This window comes from Cryptotermes secundus, unplaced genomic scaffold, assembly GCF_002891405.2.
Source record: "Cryptotermes secundus unplaced genomic scaffold, Csec_1.0 scaffold56, whole genome shotgun sequence".
Taxonomy (NCBI): Eukaryota; Metazoa; Arthropoda; class Insecta; order Blattodea; family Kalotermitidae; genus Cryptotermes; species Cryptotermes secundus.
In genome coordinates, this window is record NW_019744407.1 from 1,762,090 (window position 1) to 1,779,465 (window position 17,376).

General features: G+C 40.4%; 1 protein-coding gene across 4 annotated transcripts in view; it reads left to right on the top strand.

The window, feature by feature from the left end:
• LOC111874644 (serine/threonine-protein kinase Warts) overlaps positions 1–17,376 on the top strand; it is a 100,040-nt gene that overhangs the window by 63,275 nt on the left and 19,389 nt on the right. For all 4 annotated transcript variants that reach the window (XM_033755546.1, XM_023870306.2, XM_023870305.2 and 1 more), the window contains exon 3: positions 13,395–13,512. In XM_033755546.1, the coding sequence (XP_033611437.1) occupies positions 13,395–13,512 (118 nt within the window). The remainder of the gene's footprint in view (positions 1–13,394; positions 13,513–17,376) is intronic.

Sequence of the window (17,376 nt, forward strand, 5' to 3'; positions counted from 1 at the left end):
GCGATTTTTCCTCTCACTCCTTCCATAAGTGTGTTGCGATAGTAGGACCTACATTAAAATTGGATACTAACTCTTCTTCCAACAGCCTTCATAACTTACCATTGGTAAGCCTACTTCCATTTCATATTTGTTGATATATGAATACAGTTGACTAAGACAAAATTAGGAGGCTTTGTGTTTTAATAATAGAGGACTTACAAAGTGTTCGCCCACCTACGGATAACTGTATCGTGTCTGTAGTATTCATTACCTCATTTATGCGTCTGAACGGGTAAGGACCCCAGTCTGTGTAGTACCCAATAAAAGTTGCAAAAATATCTAATGTTACAAGCTCACGTATCGCAAGTCTTCTAGAAGATCACATGATGGCTTAGTAGAACACCAGTTCTGCATGTCAGAAAGCAGCCTCCTCATTTGCTTTATATCTTTTGATATTTGGCTTGGATTTTGATGGTCTGGTCCTTAGAAATTGAATTTTCACTTTTTCCAATGTTTAAAACTTGTTAGGTGATGGTGGTGGTGGTAGTAGTAGTAGTGACAGCGGCGGCGGTGTTGTCGTCGTCGTCGAGGAGTTACCTCCTTGTCATGGGGAGGGGGTCAGAGGTTAAGGGCCAGACGAAATGTCCCTGCCCTCCAGGTTGGGGGGGGGGGTTGGGGGTGAGGCTAACAACCATATCCCGAAAAATTCATTTTTAAGAAACCATGGAAGAAGTCAAGACAAACAGGACTAGCGCCAACAAAAGAAAGTAGTAGTAGTAGTAGTAGTAGTAGTAGTAGTAGTAGCAGCAGTATTAGTAGTAGCAGCAGCAGCAGTAGTAGTGACGATGGTGACAATAGCAAAGGCAGGATTACAGATCGTTGCACCATACGAAACACTATGCGTGATAACCCAGATTTGTTACTCTGCTAGAATGGAAAGATATGGGATCTGATCATTCTCCCAAGAACCGTTTCTTTTTTGCAGGGACCTCTTTCTCTTGTTTGAAGTGACAAATCGTTCGTCCGTATATTAAGTAACTATGAGAGGGGGCCGCACCATAGCGCAAGCGGTTAGTCGCTGGCTTCCCACGACGGTGGCCCGGGTTCGATCCCGGGGTCTCGTCAAGTGGGATTTGTGGTGGACAAAGTGGCGCTGGGGCAGGTTTTCTCCGAGTACTTCGGTTTCCCCTGCCAATCTTCATTCCACCAGTTGCTCCACAATCACCCTCACCTATCATCTGGGGCTGGTACAATAGGCCAGAAGTGGTCGCAGTACAAGGGACTTAGTCCCACTAAGAAAACTATGAGAGGACACACTTGCTGTAGGTAACACGTATCTCCATCCTGATCGCCGGCCTCAAGCTTTGGCCCCTTTTCTTGACTGCCATAACGATGTGGAATGGTGAAAGGGGTCGCTCTTATATGTAAAAAAGGCTGTTTTGTCATTATGTACATTACCAAGTGATTACTCATAGGAGCCGAAAGATGTCAGCAATAAAGGGCAGTGAAAAGTATGCTTGAGCCGGTATTGCAGTGGCCACCTTTGGAAAGAAGTGTTGATGTGTTTCTAGATAGCAACACCGCGTAATGCATTTTGGTTGTGTATCAAGTGTAGTATTGTAGTGTAAATGTAAATGCCTTTCCAGAAATTCCCACATTATGATTAGGTACTTTTTTTGGCGAAGTTTGTTCTTATAGGCAAAAATGTTATACGTGTACAGGAGTTGTTTTCTTAATATTGTAACGTGTTTGGAGTAGATACTTCCATGGTAACGCAATAACAGTGGGCCGTCGCGTGGGAATTGCAGAAACAACGAAGCAGCGTTTCCCCGGAGATGAACAACGTTGGGTAACAACGGAGGAGACGAAACTCGTTACCAGCGTATGAAGAGCGTTCCCGAAGCAACGGATTGCCGAACACGTGAGATCGAACCTTGGCGAGGGGTGTCCTCTACTGAGTCCGCAGAACACCTACATAAGCCGAGAGCTACAGACAGCTTGGACTTGGACAGCAAGAATCATCATCCATCAGTAATCTGTCAGACGACAGTCTCTTCCAAAACAGTTCCTCCACTTAATGCGATCCTCTGTTTTTGGAAAGAGACTATCCAGGAAAAGTGATAATGTGGTAGTTTTTCCATTTGCTTTCCACATCGCAGTACAGCAGCCGTTCAAACCACTCTGGTCACGCCTGTTGCTATACGAACTTGAACCATCTCGAGCATCATTTGCTCTGTGCTTCAAGTCGCTGCTGATGACGCTGCTTCCGGCATCAGTTTTTGGTGTCTCTCTTCGTCTGATGCCTACCCTTTGACCTGTCCAGCAAGGGAGGCCCTGCCAGTAGCTACGCTACCGCTGGTATAGCTCTCAGGGTCCTTGGCATACTCAAACCCCCTCACCACGATAAGGTGGAGACACCAACGAGGGGGAGCAAGAATATATATATATATAAAACCGTCAGTCGCAATGTGACTTTGACTTTCACAGCAAGAATATATGGTCACGAGTCCCAAGGGACTCGGACCCGAGAAAGACTGCGCTGGCAAGGGCCAGCAGTATATACAAAAGACAGACCCGTCTTCTCGTCAGAGAGGGCGCCCCACAAACACAAGACCGTAAATGTCAAAGAGTAATAAATATATGGTCATGAGCCCCAGATGGGGCTCGACACGAAGACTTACTGACTGACTGACCGTCAGTCGCAATGTGACTTTGACAGCAAGAATACTGTTGGAACTTAGTCGCCACACGATACAAACAGAAGACAGTTGAGATCCAGCCACGGCCAAGGATAGTTGAGACGTCGCATTGAAGTATTAGGCCAGAAGTCAAGTGACGCTACAAGTGATAACAATTGTACGGTGTGTAAGAGTGAATGGTCAATAAAGATTCGCTAAACCCGAGACCCACGTAAAGTTATTTGTCGCGTGACACACCCAACACGTGACTATGTTTTATGCAGACCTCAACATTTTTCCTTTGGGATTTCAAGGAGATTTTTGCCAACTTCAAATGAAACGGTGTGAGGTACCTGTTGATAGATACCCTTGTGAATGCCAAATCGAGTTTTTTATGTGAGAAGGATGAAAGTATGAGAAACCAGGCGGCACATACAGGAAAGTTTGTGCTGCAATTATTGGAAGTTACTGTGAAATAAACAGCACTGTGAAAATATCTGAAGATTACTTATTCTGTGATTCCACTTACGGGTCGTTTATTAGATGCAGGCAATAATTCTTTTGCGTCTCTGTCCATTCCACATCTGGTCCATAATCATTCATCATTGGCCTTCCTCTTCAGGCATGGAAATCAAAAGCTGCAGAATCAGAAATGGCGAACTCAAACGATACAATTTCGCCTTTCATGACCATACTGCTATACCTTATATTAGAATAGACAGGCATGTATTTGATTAACATGCATCTGAATGGTCTCTTTATGATTATAACAGGGCCCATTGTTGTCAAGGTTCAGTATTTTTTTTATTCATGCAAAGAAATTATCTTGAATTAGAACCCATGCATATAACAACGAAATTATTTTCCGAGTTTCCCGTCCTAAAACTATCAGCTTTCCATATTCACGCTTCTCCGATATTATTATTAGTTTTCAATATGCAGAACGTGAAGGGTGGACGGATACTTCAGGGCTAATAAGGCTGCAGTGAATATACAGTATAAAATAATACCAACTCTTTAAGTGTTAGTGGTAGTAACCCTTTAAAGCCCAGTGGTTCTGTATGCGCTACCTGCTTGAACAAACCACGATTAAACCTCTGCATTCTGCTCACAGAGTGTATTTGTGTGTTTCACGTGGTTATCGTAATAAACAATTATTGTTTAACTAAACATCACTGGCCGGTTGACCTTTTTGACGGAGACTTAATGTGTTTACTTTGAAGTACGAACTGCGTTTTGTACATATTATTTAGGAGCTCAGTTAACCAGTAGGAGAGTCTTGAGACAAAAATGTGAGTCATTGGTCCCGCGTGGCTCGAAACCAAGACTGACTGTCCTGGCGAGGGCCAGCAGCAGTTTACCGCGCAGAATCTTTATGCGGAGTTGTATGAAGGCTCCCAGAGCCGTCAGACAGTAAAATTGATCATGATCACCGTGGGACTCGTACGAAGAATCACTGTGCTGCCAAAGACCAGCAGAAATTTAGCAGTCAGTGTTTATAGGATTAAAGGTGCAAGAACAGTTGGTCACAGAGTTTGTAAATTACAGCAGTTGATTTATGTGTCGTTATCTTATCCACAGCTAATTTTGTTTTGTATGGAAATGAAAAGAATGGCCCTAAGAAGAATTATTTTAAAATATGAAGTTCGTTGACACACGGAGAAGCCATTTGGCATACTTTCATGTTTCATGTTTGTAGTGGGGTTCCTCAACCGCGGTCTATACGATATTCTCTCTAAATTTTGTAGCTATACATATAAAGCGAAGAGCCGATTATGAATTGCTGATAAAATTACCCATACAATACAATCCCAGTAGGCCTACCATAAATGTTGGTGTGAATTTAGGATCGAGTTAGCACGTAGGCCTACAACATCTCATCCACGTCTGGAAGTCATGGGTTGGATCACAAGATTAGGTATCCTGACTGAAATTTTTGCATAATTTTCCTCAGTTTTGGGCAGCACATTTAAAAACAGAGCATGAGCACTGTTTGCCAGGTCCTTAGAGTCGGTATCATTCCCGAAAGTCTCTGTAAGCCTTGCAGTAAAGATTTCATGTATGTGATTGAATTGGGGTTTCTGAAATATTAAGTCAAGGCAATTGTTTGTAACGATTTGAATTGCTTTAAGTCGTGGTTCAAATGAGGTGTAATGAGAAATACCGTCGGTAGTGAAGGAAGAGTGGTGATGCATGGTAGGTTATAGACGTAGGCTAATTTGTTCCTGTTGGTCCATCGCAGTTACGTGAGTCACGATAGCTAAGTCGCTGCCGGAACAAAGGGGTTGCGGAACTTTGTGTCTCTCGTTGCCACCACGTAGAGAACGGCTCAGGTGCCCACTACATTACAGGCCCATGTAGAGGTTGCGAATGTGTGGGGGTTTGCTTCTACGCTACATACACGCCCTCGTAATGTGGGGCTTTGGCTGCGGGATAACTTTATCTACTGCATACCAAGGCAGTATTGGTACATTCTTTGCATATTTTTAGTATTGATAGATACCCCGTAAGACTGCATTCCATTGCAGACATTGGCGAAAACATGTCCCTTGACAAGAGGTGACTGCTGCCGGCCAAGAGTTTGGTTCATTTCCCATTTACTTTGCCTGTCGCTGCTTTGTAACATTCCTAATGCCATCTCTTAGTTTGGCACAGGCAGGCCCCGGGGGGGTCTATAATTCCATCGCCGTCGGTCGGTTGGTCCAGCCTGGAAACCACGTGGCTATTTGCCAGAGATAATGGCATCACCACTGTGGCTTTTGTCTTTGTTGATCGCTGGGGTGAATGCATTTGCAAGAGGCAGGCAGGTGGTGTTTGAGGGAGTCTTTGTAGGTAGTCAGGGGTTGGAGGAGTGTTTGAAATGTAGGTCAGCTGTATCTTACATGTGATAACACCTGTCATTCTACTGCGATTGGTAAAACATTGACCGAAAAACGTGGTATATGTGCGAGCGATATAGTTACGTGAAAACTTAAGAAATCATCTTATTTTATTTTGTTCTGTATGATGACGTTAATTGCGTATATTTTCGCTGTACTTGCAGACATTTTAGTGGGAGTTTTTGACAAGAACACTGCATGCCTTTCTGCTCTGTGCAAATTGTTACATGCTCTTTGGGGATCTTAAAGTTTAACACTCAGTGTTTTGGCACTGTGACAATTTAAAATTTTTGAAATGACCGTTTTATAAACTAGTAATTTGCCTTTGATATTGTGTTTACGTATAGGCCAGCGGTGCTCTTACAAACCATAGACAATTCTGTACGTTCGACTGAAGGTCCTGCAACACAAAATGTAAGATACCTAGTATTTTTGTTTTTGATAGTAGATGCAATTCACAGCTTTCTTGGGAGAGAGACTGCGATGCGTCATCAGCGAAGAATGTGCCACGTTGCCAAAAGAACAGACCGACAAAGACCAAAACAATAATGCTGCCTAAATTGTGCTTTTCAAATGAATTCTTATCTCGTGAATTTCACCAGTGTAAGACATTGTTCTTCAAATGTCACAACTTGAACTAAAGTGGCACGTCACCTTAGAGCCAGAGTCAGCCACCTGCATATGCAGATGTTTGGAAACTACCTAAAATATGAAGTGTACTTACTGTCTTCTGGGATGCTACATCATGTCGCCCGGTAGAAGTCTACCAATGTTTCAGAAAAACGTATTGGCTCCATCTTCAGGGTTGAAGAGTAAGCCAAGCAGAAACGAAGAAGCAGGCGGCAGGCAGAGATAAATGATTCGCTCGATTGGCGGTCTGATTCGTGCTGGTTTCTTGCTTTATTTACTTTTCGACACTGAAGATGGAGGCAGTACGTTCCTCCGAAACATGGGTGGACTTCTTCCAGACTACACAGCCTTACCTCCCAGGAGATTTTTTTATTTATTTTCCATTGCTAGTGGGGTGGGACTAAGTCCCTTGTACTGCGGTCACTTCTGGCCTATTGTACCAGCACCAGATGATAGGTGAGGGTGATTGTGGAGCAGTTGGTGGAATGAAGATTGACAGGGGAAACCGAAGTACTCGGAGAAAACCCGCCCCAGCGCCACTTTGTCCACCACAAATCCCACTTGACCAGACCCGAGATCGAACCCGGGCCACCTTGGTGAGAAGCCAGCGACTAACCGCTTCACCTATGGCGCGGCTTTACCTCCAAGAAGATAGTATTCATGATAGTCACCGCTGTGAGACCGTCAAATCCAACATGCCTAAAATATGTTTATGCTGATGGTGGACGTAACAGAAAGACGAAGCATCGTGCATTGTGCGTCTGACTTGCAGTCGAAAGTTCCCTGGATGAAAACTTGGACGTAGTTATTGTAGGGGATTTTTTTAGAGTCTGCTCAGTACCTCCAGCTGCATGCAGGATTGCACCTTAAAATGGGCCGAAGTCGCTTCCTTTACGTTCCCAATTCACAATTCCAGTACCTGTCATTGTTATCTAAGTTACCTAAAAAATCAGTATGACATAACTCAGAACGACTGATTGCCTGACTGACGGGAATGAACGAATGAATGGCTCACTGAGTGTATTGTCATAGTAGGTTATAGTGAGTGTGTTTTGGATTCCATCTCCGTCCTGTGGGTTTTGAGGCTAGAGAAGAAATTTAACAGTGATTAGTATTGGTAGATTCCAGTCGTATAGGGAGGCCCCTGAACGAGGAAACGTATTGTACTAGTATATTGACGGATCAGCTGCAAACGGTAGCGTACATTCACGACTCTCTTCTGTCCTCTTGAGCAAATGTAACAGAATTCTTAGAACTCTTTTATGTTTCACAACATATTACTATCAAATGTTTTTAACCGTCACAACACAACAACTCTCGATAGTCCGATTCACATCAAGTGTGTATGGTGATTTTATTGATGTTAGTGGTATAACCTCCTACCTGTTTCGGCTTATTAAAAATAAATCGGGCAGATATACACTAATAGAAATGTTCTTAAACTATTGAGTTCCTTTTCACATATGTATATGTATTACTCGTACATTTTTACAATTATCAGTGTATCTTGTTCCGTACATAGTCAATACATTCGACATGTCAGAATCATCACCATATCTTTAAATATATTAAAACGTTTTAAAATTTGTTGGATGCTCACAAATATTCATGAAAATAGTATAAAATATATACAATAAGTTAATGAGGTTTAAAAATTTAAAATTAAAATATAACAATACACTTAGATGTTTTTTGTTGTCACGTTTAGCCATTTCATACACGGTGTGTCCAGGATCCGTTAGGACTTACTTTTTTAAATTTCGTCCTGCAATGCCATCTGTTGGCTAGTTGTGGCGTTAATATTCTTGCAGTTTCAGTTGTGGCGTTAAGATTCTTGCAGTTTCAGCTGTGGCTCTCTGTAATTTCAAAGCGCAAGCAACGCTGCATCATGTGTTCTGACGTTGAATGTAACAGTACTGTTCTGATGCTCGTCGGAAAATGGCGGTTGAACAGAGAGCCAACATCANGAGCAGGAGAAGCGTAGGAAATGATGATAAGTGTGTACGGTAGCGATTATTTGAGTTCGATGGTATGCTGTATTACGTGACGGCAGGGAGGACATTGAAGACGCGCCACGTGCATCAAAGCCGAGAACAAGTCGCACTGAAGAAAATGTGAAAAAAGTGACCGAAATCCCTGCATCAGACAGATGTGTTTCTGCAAGACTCATCGAGGAGCTCTTGGGAATACCAAAAAGTACTGTGCATCAAATTTTGACCGAGGATTTTGGCAAACGGAAGGTCTGTGCGCGGTTTGTACCGCACGCGCTGTCAGGCGATGAGAAACATGCCAGAGTGGAACGGAACACTGCAGAGACGTGTTACGGTCGGCCCAAAGTGATACAAAATTTACAAAATCGATTGTTACTGGTGACGAGACGTGGTGTTTTCAATATGAGCCTCTCACAAAGCGCAGAGTGTAGCGTGGTTGAGCCCAAAGAAGCCGAAACCAAAGAAAGTGCGCATGCAAAAGAGTCGAGTAAAGACACTGCTAACCGTTTTCTTCGATTCCGAAGGAACCATTCACAAGGACTTTCCGCCAGAAGGTCAAACAGTGAATTCTGATTATTATCTCGGAGTCCTCAATCGTTTGTGGGAGAGAATTCTTTGAATTCGACCTGAATATCGAGAGCAAGGTTCCTGGTCCCTCCTCAAAGTCAATGCCCCACCCCACAAATCAAAGATCGTGCGCGATGTTTTGGCCAGAAAAGGGATCACAGTCCTTGATGATCCTCCGTGTTCGCCAGATTTGGCTCCAGCAGATTCCTGGTTGTTCCCAAAAGTTAGGTTGGCGGTGAAAGGAAACCGTCACGACACCATCCAGGACATCCAAAGGGAATATCCCACAGTTTGAAATGCGATTCCACAAAAGGAGTAGAGTGACTGTTTTCGAAAACTTTTCAATCGATTCCAGCTGTGTATTGATTCACAAGGAGGCTATTTTGAATAAAAAGAGTGAAATCTTGAAAATAATTCACGTCTTGTATTTTTAATGAACACGGTCCTAACAGAATCTGGACACACTGTGCATCCTGTTTCACATTAATGTTGATTGTCGCAACGGTGACATTATATCAAGTAGTGACTTATGGACGTTGTTTTCATTGTGATTTAGTTTTTATTTCTTTTCAGTTTCTCCAATGAGACTGTTGCGCTGTTTGAGACTGATGTTTCATTTTCGGTATTTTTATTTTACGAATTTTCCTGTGTTTCACTGTTTAGCTTTCGTTGAATATCAGATTTTATACATTATATTACATACATGACTATCGTTTTACCACATTCTAGAACGCTTACATAGTCATCCAGTATTCCCAAGATTTTACCATGCCAGGACTTCGATGTTTGCTTGATTGATTCCTCCTGACGAGCTCTATAACACATAGTCTTGTTTTACGTTTGACGATACCTGCAAGCGCATTTTAAATGTTGCTTCCTTGCGTTCGACTGCGTCGGCTTTCAAAGCACTGAAGAAAATATACATGCGTAAACCTTTTTTCTTTCCTATTAAAATTAGAATGTGATTAAACTCGTCATAGAACATTCTGATTTCACGAGTAGAGACGCAGAAGATTGATTTTCATTCACAGCATCAAAATACAGCCGTTAAGTGCGTGAGGGAATGTTGAATATATTCAAGGCTATTAACAGGACTTTTCTTATGAACCAGTCTCAGGACTTGTGAAGAAAGGCTATTCAGTACTTTTGTAGTCCCATAACGCCAGGAGCGTAAGATTTCAAAATAGAGTTGTTCTTCATTATATCATATTTTAATATTGCACCCTTTTCCTGCTGGGTTTTGTTGTGACAATGGAAATCTTACCGTAATGTTGACACTTTTGTGTTAAAGTAACGTACTAAGATGACAACACTAGTTTAATATCTGACATCAGGTCTGAATGTCGTGTAATGTCGCAAAATTTTCACGTGACATGCATTGTAATTCACCAGAAATACAGTGTCCGTAATACTACGTGCTGGTATACGTTTTGAGATTTTTACGGCAATGACTGTGAAGACTCAGTTCTCAAGTTCAAATTTTCTTCCTGTGAGAACCACATACAATACCCCTGAATGGGGCAGTTTTTGTCCATTTTTTACAGAATTCCACTTCTCCTGGAAACAGCATTGAATCCCTGGGAAGGGCCGTTCTTCATCACTGTTCCATTTTCCACGCATTGAGCCCAATATAAGAATATTTGTATTTTCCCCTTCCATTTCTTACTAATGGCCCACGTTGGGTTTCTTTCTTTATCTCTTTCTCTTACGCCTGATGGACCACCTTCCTTATGACATGCCTACTCCTGAACCAACACACTTCATCCTCTAAAACAGATTCTTCATGTTCCTCCGAAACGTCGGTATCCTCCGACAAGACTGCTCAGTGTCACAACCCAGTAGACCACAATCTTAATACATGCAGGTGTTTCATAAAATGTAACATTTCGTAAACTCCATTAATTGTCATTTTGTGTAATTATATATCACTTCAAGTGAAGCCACCCTTCATCAGAAAATAATGTCATTTGCGGATCGAGCTTACCTTCGACGACAGACTGCAGAAACCAACTGCAAAAACTAACCCGGCTTAGCTGGATGGCGCGAATGCAAGGTGTGGATTACTGTTGCTTTATGCTGTCTAAGCTTCAGCATTTGTGTTGCCGTTGTTGCACTGGGCTTTGACAGTCCAGTCTCTTGAGTTAGACGTTTCAGTGATTTTCTAGGTGTTATGTTCAAGTCTGACCCCAGTGTCATCTAACTTCTCAGTATGCACTCGTCGCTTATGTTTTTGTTTCTTGTCTATTAAGAATTCCTTTGATCTAAGTTTATTCACCACATTGTGAATAGTTTGCTGGGAACTCTTTCATCACGAAATTTACTTTGAAATTTTCATCGACACTTTCTGGCAGATGCGTATTTTACGTAGGTAAACGTAAAAGGTAAAGTTCCCGTACTTAACTAATAACGCACTACGCCATGAAGGCGTATAGGGGAGTGGATGTGAAGATCCACATTTTCTTGACCTCGGCACTAGCTTCACTAGCGGCACTAGCACTAGCTTCACGTTACCCATTGAATAGGAGGTTGGGTGGACCCCAGAGCCGGTCTGGACGATTTGGAAGAGAGAAAATTCTTGACCCTACCGGGACTCGAACTCCAACCCGCCAACCATCCAGCCCTTAGCTAGTCGCTATACCATCCACGCTATCCCGGCTCCCATTTCACGTAGGTGTCATACAGAAATGCACGTTGCTCTAAAGTATACCGCACCATGATGGAACATGCTGCTGAATAATTGTAACTGAAGAAACGAATCATGAAGCTGATATCTGCCGTCCACTGCCGACAAATCCTAAACAAATTCCCACACGTGAACAGCACAGCTCGCTGTTAAACATAATGTCGTCAAGCGGTCCACAAAGTAAATAACTTCTCTTAATTTAAAACGTTATCGGCCATGAGGTGTACTGATTCACCGACAAAATTTGTGTGCGCCTCGCAGCCGGCGGTGCACCGGTCGACGTGATATCTCGATAACTATTGAAGCTACAGACTCCAATAAAAACGCAATTTGTTGTTCATGATATGGACTACAAATCATGTTATTACAAGTTTTTACTCAGCTCACTTTCTCTAGGTGTAATTAAACTTTAAAGTTACCTATCGATTTTGGGAAAAACGCAATTTTTGACCTTCAAAAACAAATGGGAGGGGGAAAGTATAGGATCTGTGATTTCTACCATTTGTTGTTACCTACATGGGTAACCTACATGAATCCCGTACCTAGTTCCAAAAATTTTCCAGGAGCTTCCAAACTTTGCTTTTGGCCCAAAATCGGCCATGTTTAACATCTCATATCTCCGTTGGGGAAGCTCCGAAAATTTTGAAATTGATAGCAAATAATGCTCTATTCTAGAGTAACTTGGAGTTGAAATTACAACTTTGTTATTCAATTAATAGCGAAGTTTTTATAATACGAAGAAACGCGTTTTCGGCTGAAATGGAGGTTTGCGTTATCTTCCATATCTCGATAACTGTTAAAGCTAGAGACTCCAATAAAAACGCATTTGTTCCTCATGATGTGGACTATAAATCATATTATTATAAGGTTTTTACTCAACTCGCTTCCTCTAGGTCTAATTAAGCTCGAAAATTACATATCGATTTTGGGAAAAAAACGCTATTTTTGACCTTCAAAAACCAATGGGAGCTGGAAATTTCAAACTTTGCTCTGGGCCCAAAGAACCGCCGATACCATTGGATGCAGGTAAGCCAATTATCGAGATATTGATTTCTTTGGTAAAATTCAAAGTGCCCACAACTTCGTTCTTATTTGAATATGAAAGTTGTAATTTTATCTCCAAGTTACTCTAGAATAGAGCATTATTTGCTATGAATTTCAAAATTTTCGGAGCTTCTCCACCGGAGATATGAGATGTTAAAAATGTTCGATTTGGTGCCCAGAGAATAATATGATTTGTAGTCCACATCATGGGGTACAAATTGCGTTTTTATTGGAGTCTCTAGCTTCACTAGTTATCGAGATATGGAAGATAACGCAAACCTCCATTTCAGCCGAAAACACGTTTTTTCGCATTATAAAAACTCCTGTACCAGGAGAACCGAGCAGATTACAATTTTTTTTTTAAAATATCTTTGTACTATGAAAATATGTATAACTAAGTGTACAAAATATAATTTTTTTTTTAAAAATGGTGAGCCACCTCTCTGGATGATTTCATGCGGAATTACCCTGAAGTTATTGTTACTGGGTGTATTTTATCCCCCGTTTATGGAAGAGGCAGTTGAAACCACACATTTTTGTTGTCTTGTAATTTTATCTATGACTTAATGACATAAAAGATAAAATTCACTTACATATACCTCTTAGCTTCATGTTGAAAATAATGTAAATTTGAAATTTTTGTTTATTTTAATAAGCTGTAACATGCTGATGAACAGAACAGTTTTGTCCCTATCAATTTAACTCCATTACCCAACAATTTAAAATTGTTTAGTTTATTCAGAACTGCATGGAACATTAGTGCAAGTATTTGTGTGTGTCTTTGAGACAATCAAAATAACAAATTTTGTGTTCCTTTCTTATTACATCATGATAACAGAGAACTTTGGATTTGTAAGTGACTTGTGGCTGACAACCCAAATCATAACTGCAGCACACTTGTACTGAATACAACATTTATATAAATGAAATTCATTTGTTACAGGAAGCATCAGTACGTGCCTTGAAGATGTCAGGGGGCAGGTTTGAAGCAGCTCTTGAATTTCTTCCAAAACAGCAGCAGACTGAACCTGTCAATGGAATATCTAAGGGGGCATCCTCTGGTAATTGTATAAATTTACTTCTCATAAACGAATGTGTGAACTCCGTCGAGCAGAGTGTCTTTGGCGAAGTAATAGTGTCTCAGCTACTCAAGAAATTATCTGGCTTTTGTGGAATATGCAGATACATCGCCTTGTTACAGTGTTTACAAGAGCCTGCATCTACGTGTAAAACAATTTACGCACTTACAGTTATTGCTGCCATAAATAACCTCCTTTGAGGCGATATGTCACCACTTCAGTGATAAATAAATGAAATGGATTCATTAACTTCTTGGTGCATCCTGGTTTGAGCTCTTGCCTTCTCTTATTGGAGTCTTCTAAATGCTTATTCTAACTGAAATTAAACTGCTTAGTTGGAGGATCAGAACATCATGGGACACAATAGAGAAGATACAAATTTCGATGTCCCGACAGGAATTTGAACCCATGATCCTAGTATTAAGTGACAAGGTTGTGAATGCCTTCAAATGTACAGAATGAATTGGATTACATGATTAATAGTAGCTTGCATGTGCAAAAAGCTTTAATTAGAACAAAATTTGAATTCAGAATTTCCATGCCGACCTTTATGATCAGAAGAAAGGGTTAAATAAATACTCCTGCATAGAAAGGAATGCCTCTTACCTTACATTTCCTGACAGCAAATCATCAAAGACTGATTCAGATCCAAGTAAACTAATTACTACTTTTCTGCATCTGATGATGTGGGATGAACAGAACTGTGGTCCCCTCATATGAGTTGTATGAATCATAAATTATGGACAGTATTTTTCTTAATTATAATGTGTAATATAAAATATAAGTATTCAAACAAACCATTGAAGAATGCGACAGTATTAGTTGTTATGTAAGCAGGCATGTTGCAAGGGATTTTTTCATATGAACTGAAATAACTAAAAGAAAAGAAAATTATTGGATGTGAAGATAAGAGGCTTGCATGCAGACTTTTTATTTACAAATAACGAAGTTATCATTAATCAGTGACTGGACCCTGGTTTGTGATAACTAAAATTTGAAGAAAGTGTCATTAGCTGATAAAGTTATCAACCACAACCATTTGTTTAAGCATTCCTGTGTCAGAACCATTGAAAATTTTCTGTGGAATGTGGGAAATTTATGAGGATCCATCTATATAAGTAATACTTCATATTTTTTCCCTTCAAAAATAGAATTGTAGTTACAGTAATTTTTGTAGGAAAGATGTTTGCATGAGAGAGGAATATGAGGCTACTTTACCATAAATTTACTGTCAGCTGCTGTTCACTTTCATCAGCATTGAACTAGGCAGTGTATACCAATGTTGTAACAGTTAATGTCACAGCTCTGACTCAGTCTTAAACATTCTTACGCATATTATTGGTATCTTTTCACTGTTATCAACATAATCCTTCCTTTTGGGATGAAACAGTGTAAGATGTAGGCTGTTCAAAGTTAAAGTCTGAATTATGGTACCCTTTTCCATAAAGTCTATAAAGAGCTCTCGTTCATTGTTCCTAAATACTGAAGTCACCCATTGCTTCCACCTGCAGAAGATTGTCTTTTGAAATACTATTTGCATGGTAGTAGTCTTATGGTACCATACAAGTAAAATGCCACATGGTTTTGGGGCCATAATGGTGAACTTGTGTCTTTTTACAATTTATGTTAATGGAAATGTCTTATTGTGTCATGTCAGAAGACTGTCACTTGGTTTTTGGGCTGTAATGGTAAACCCATGTTTTATCACAGTCTGTGATAATAACTGACAGAAAACCCTCATTTTCAGTTTCATGTTGTTCAAAGAGTTCTGTATAATTTAATTCTGTTTTACTTAAAACTTTGTTAACATCTTTTGATCCGCCATGCACAGATGTTGGAGTGTCTGAATTCCTCTGTTATGTATCTGGCTTTTGAATAGTCCACAGCCTCTTTCAAGTCCCATGTTGTAATTCAGTGGGCAGATTTAATGAGTGCAAAAATTTTGCTCCTGTTTTCTAGTGTCATTCCTGTTACAGGTCTTCTGCCACAATCGACAGTGTCAGATTTGTAGCACTTCAAACTCATGACCCAGTGTGAGACTTGGAGTTCTCACAGTGGTGAATGGGAATATTACTATCTTCTAAGATGTGACACCTTGTAGTCAGGTAGATATTTACCAAAGTTTTGGGGGAACCTCCCCTGAAGATGGAAGTAGTAGGTCATCAGAAACATTTATAAATATCTACCAGACTATGTGGCATCACATTCTAAAAGATGGTAAACTTCACTTGACCCAATCTGTAAACAAATGCTCACATGACTGATACAGTCATCATTAGGGACCGGATTTTTATGCCCTAATAATCCCAAATATGTAGGCATTTATGCATGAAAAACTTCCGAAATATGCACTAAAGTATGCACATAATAATTTATACCAAATATTAAAATTGATTTTACATTATTTTAAGACAAACCAATATTTAAGTTAATTTTATGTAATCACTGAATGATTCACTTGCAATAAAAAGCTATACTTAAATACAAATTATGCAACAAAGCCACCATATTTCATTACAAATTAAAAAAACCAATGGTACCCACATTTAGCTCTCCAAACTTTCAACTTCTCTTCTGTTGCAGTTCACAGTTACCAAATGTTCCAGGCTTTCCATAGTTAGTAGCCTCCTATTGTCTTGTAAGATGTCCTTATAGCAGGAAAATTTCCTTACACCTCACAGGAACTTAGGGACGCATGTAGAAAAGCCGCTATATGCTCCACTGTTAGTGATTTTTTACTTGGCAGTTAGAATGTTTACCGGCTAAAATTTCTTCAATTTCACAAATTTGTTCATATCCTGGATTTTTTTGAAAGAATGCTGTGTCCTTTTTCCTTTACTATTTCACCAACTCTTCCAGGAACTGAATTCAATTTGGAAACAGTGGTTTTGAACACACTTAACGACTGATCCAAAGTAGTATTGCTATTGCTTTCCTCCAGTGAGGAAATGGCGGATGGAACACGAGAGAAGTGAGCGGATATATAGGAAAGATTAGCTTCTAGTTCTGCATATTTTCGTACATCTTGGGCAATTTGAATTGATGCTGCACTTTTGGGACCAAATGTATTCATGACATTCCTGTTTCTAAATGTTCGGTATAATAACTCGCTGCACACCGCGTGCCCTAGAGCGTTAAAATTGGTTCTGGCGGAAGTGGAACGCTCGGTGCTACTGCTTTAAAGGATTCTTTTCTGTATGGTGCTTTAACAAATACCTTCTTCAGAGAAGACAACAACTTGTAAAGAAGCGGAAAATTTGCAAGAATTGTTTCTGCAACACAGTGCAACCCATGGGCAAGGCAAGTCAAATGTGTCATATTTGGAAATATAACTTTAAGAGCAGTACCAGCTATAACGTGCAGGATCAGTCACAAAGAGCAATACGTGCTCATACTGAATGCCATTCGGCCATAGCAAATTCATGGCATTGATAAAAAATTCGGAAACCGTGGAGCTATGGGTGGTTTCAAATTGCTCTACCGCAAGAAGATACGGGGTAGATTGTTCATTCTTATTAAGGGATCCAACTATACAATTTGCAATAAACCGTCACCACTAATATGAATGGCCCCCAGCTTCAAATGAAGAAGCGTAAACGCGTGTCCACATTACTCGTGCTCATGCTCATGCTCGCCAGGCTTGTGCTTGTCAGGAGACTCATCTGGCTTTTACTTGTGCTCGTAAATCTTCGTCCACACTACTTCAGTTCTCGCCAGGCTTCGGCACGTGAGGATCCATATATTTATTCATAGTGTATATAGGCTGTAGTCGTATTTTAATTTATTGGCTATAGTTTTTAAAATTTAAATTTAAAATTTGCTTGTCTCGTGATTTGTCATATCGTC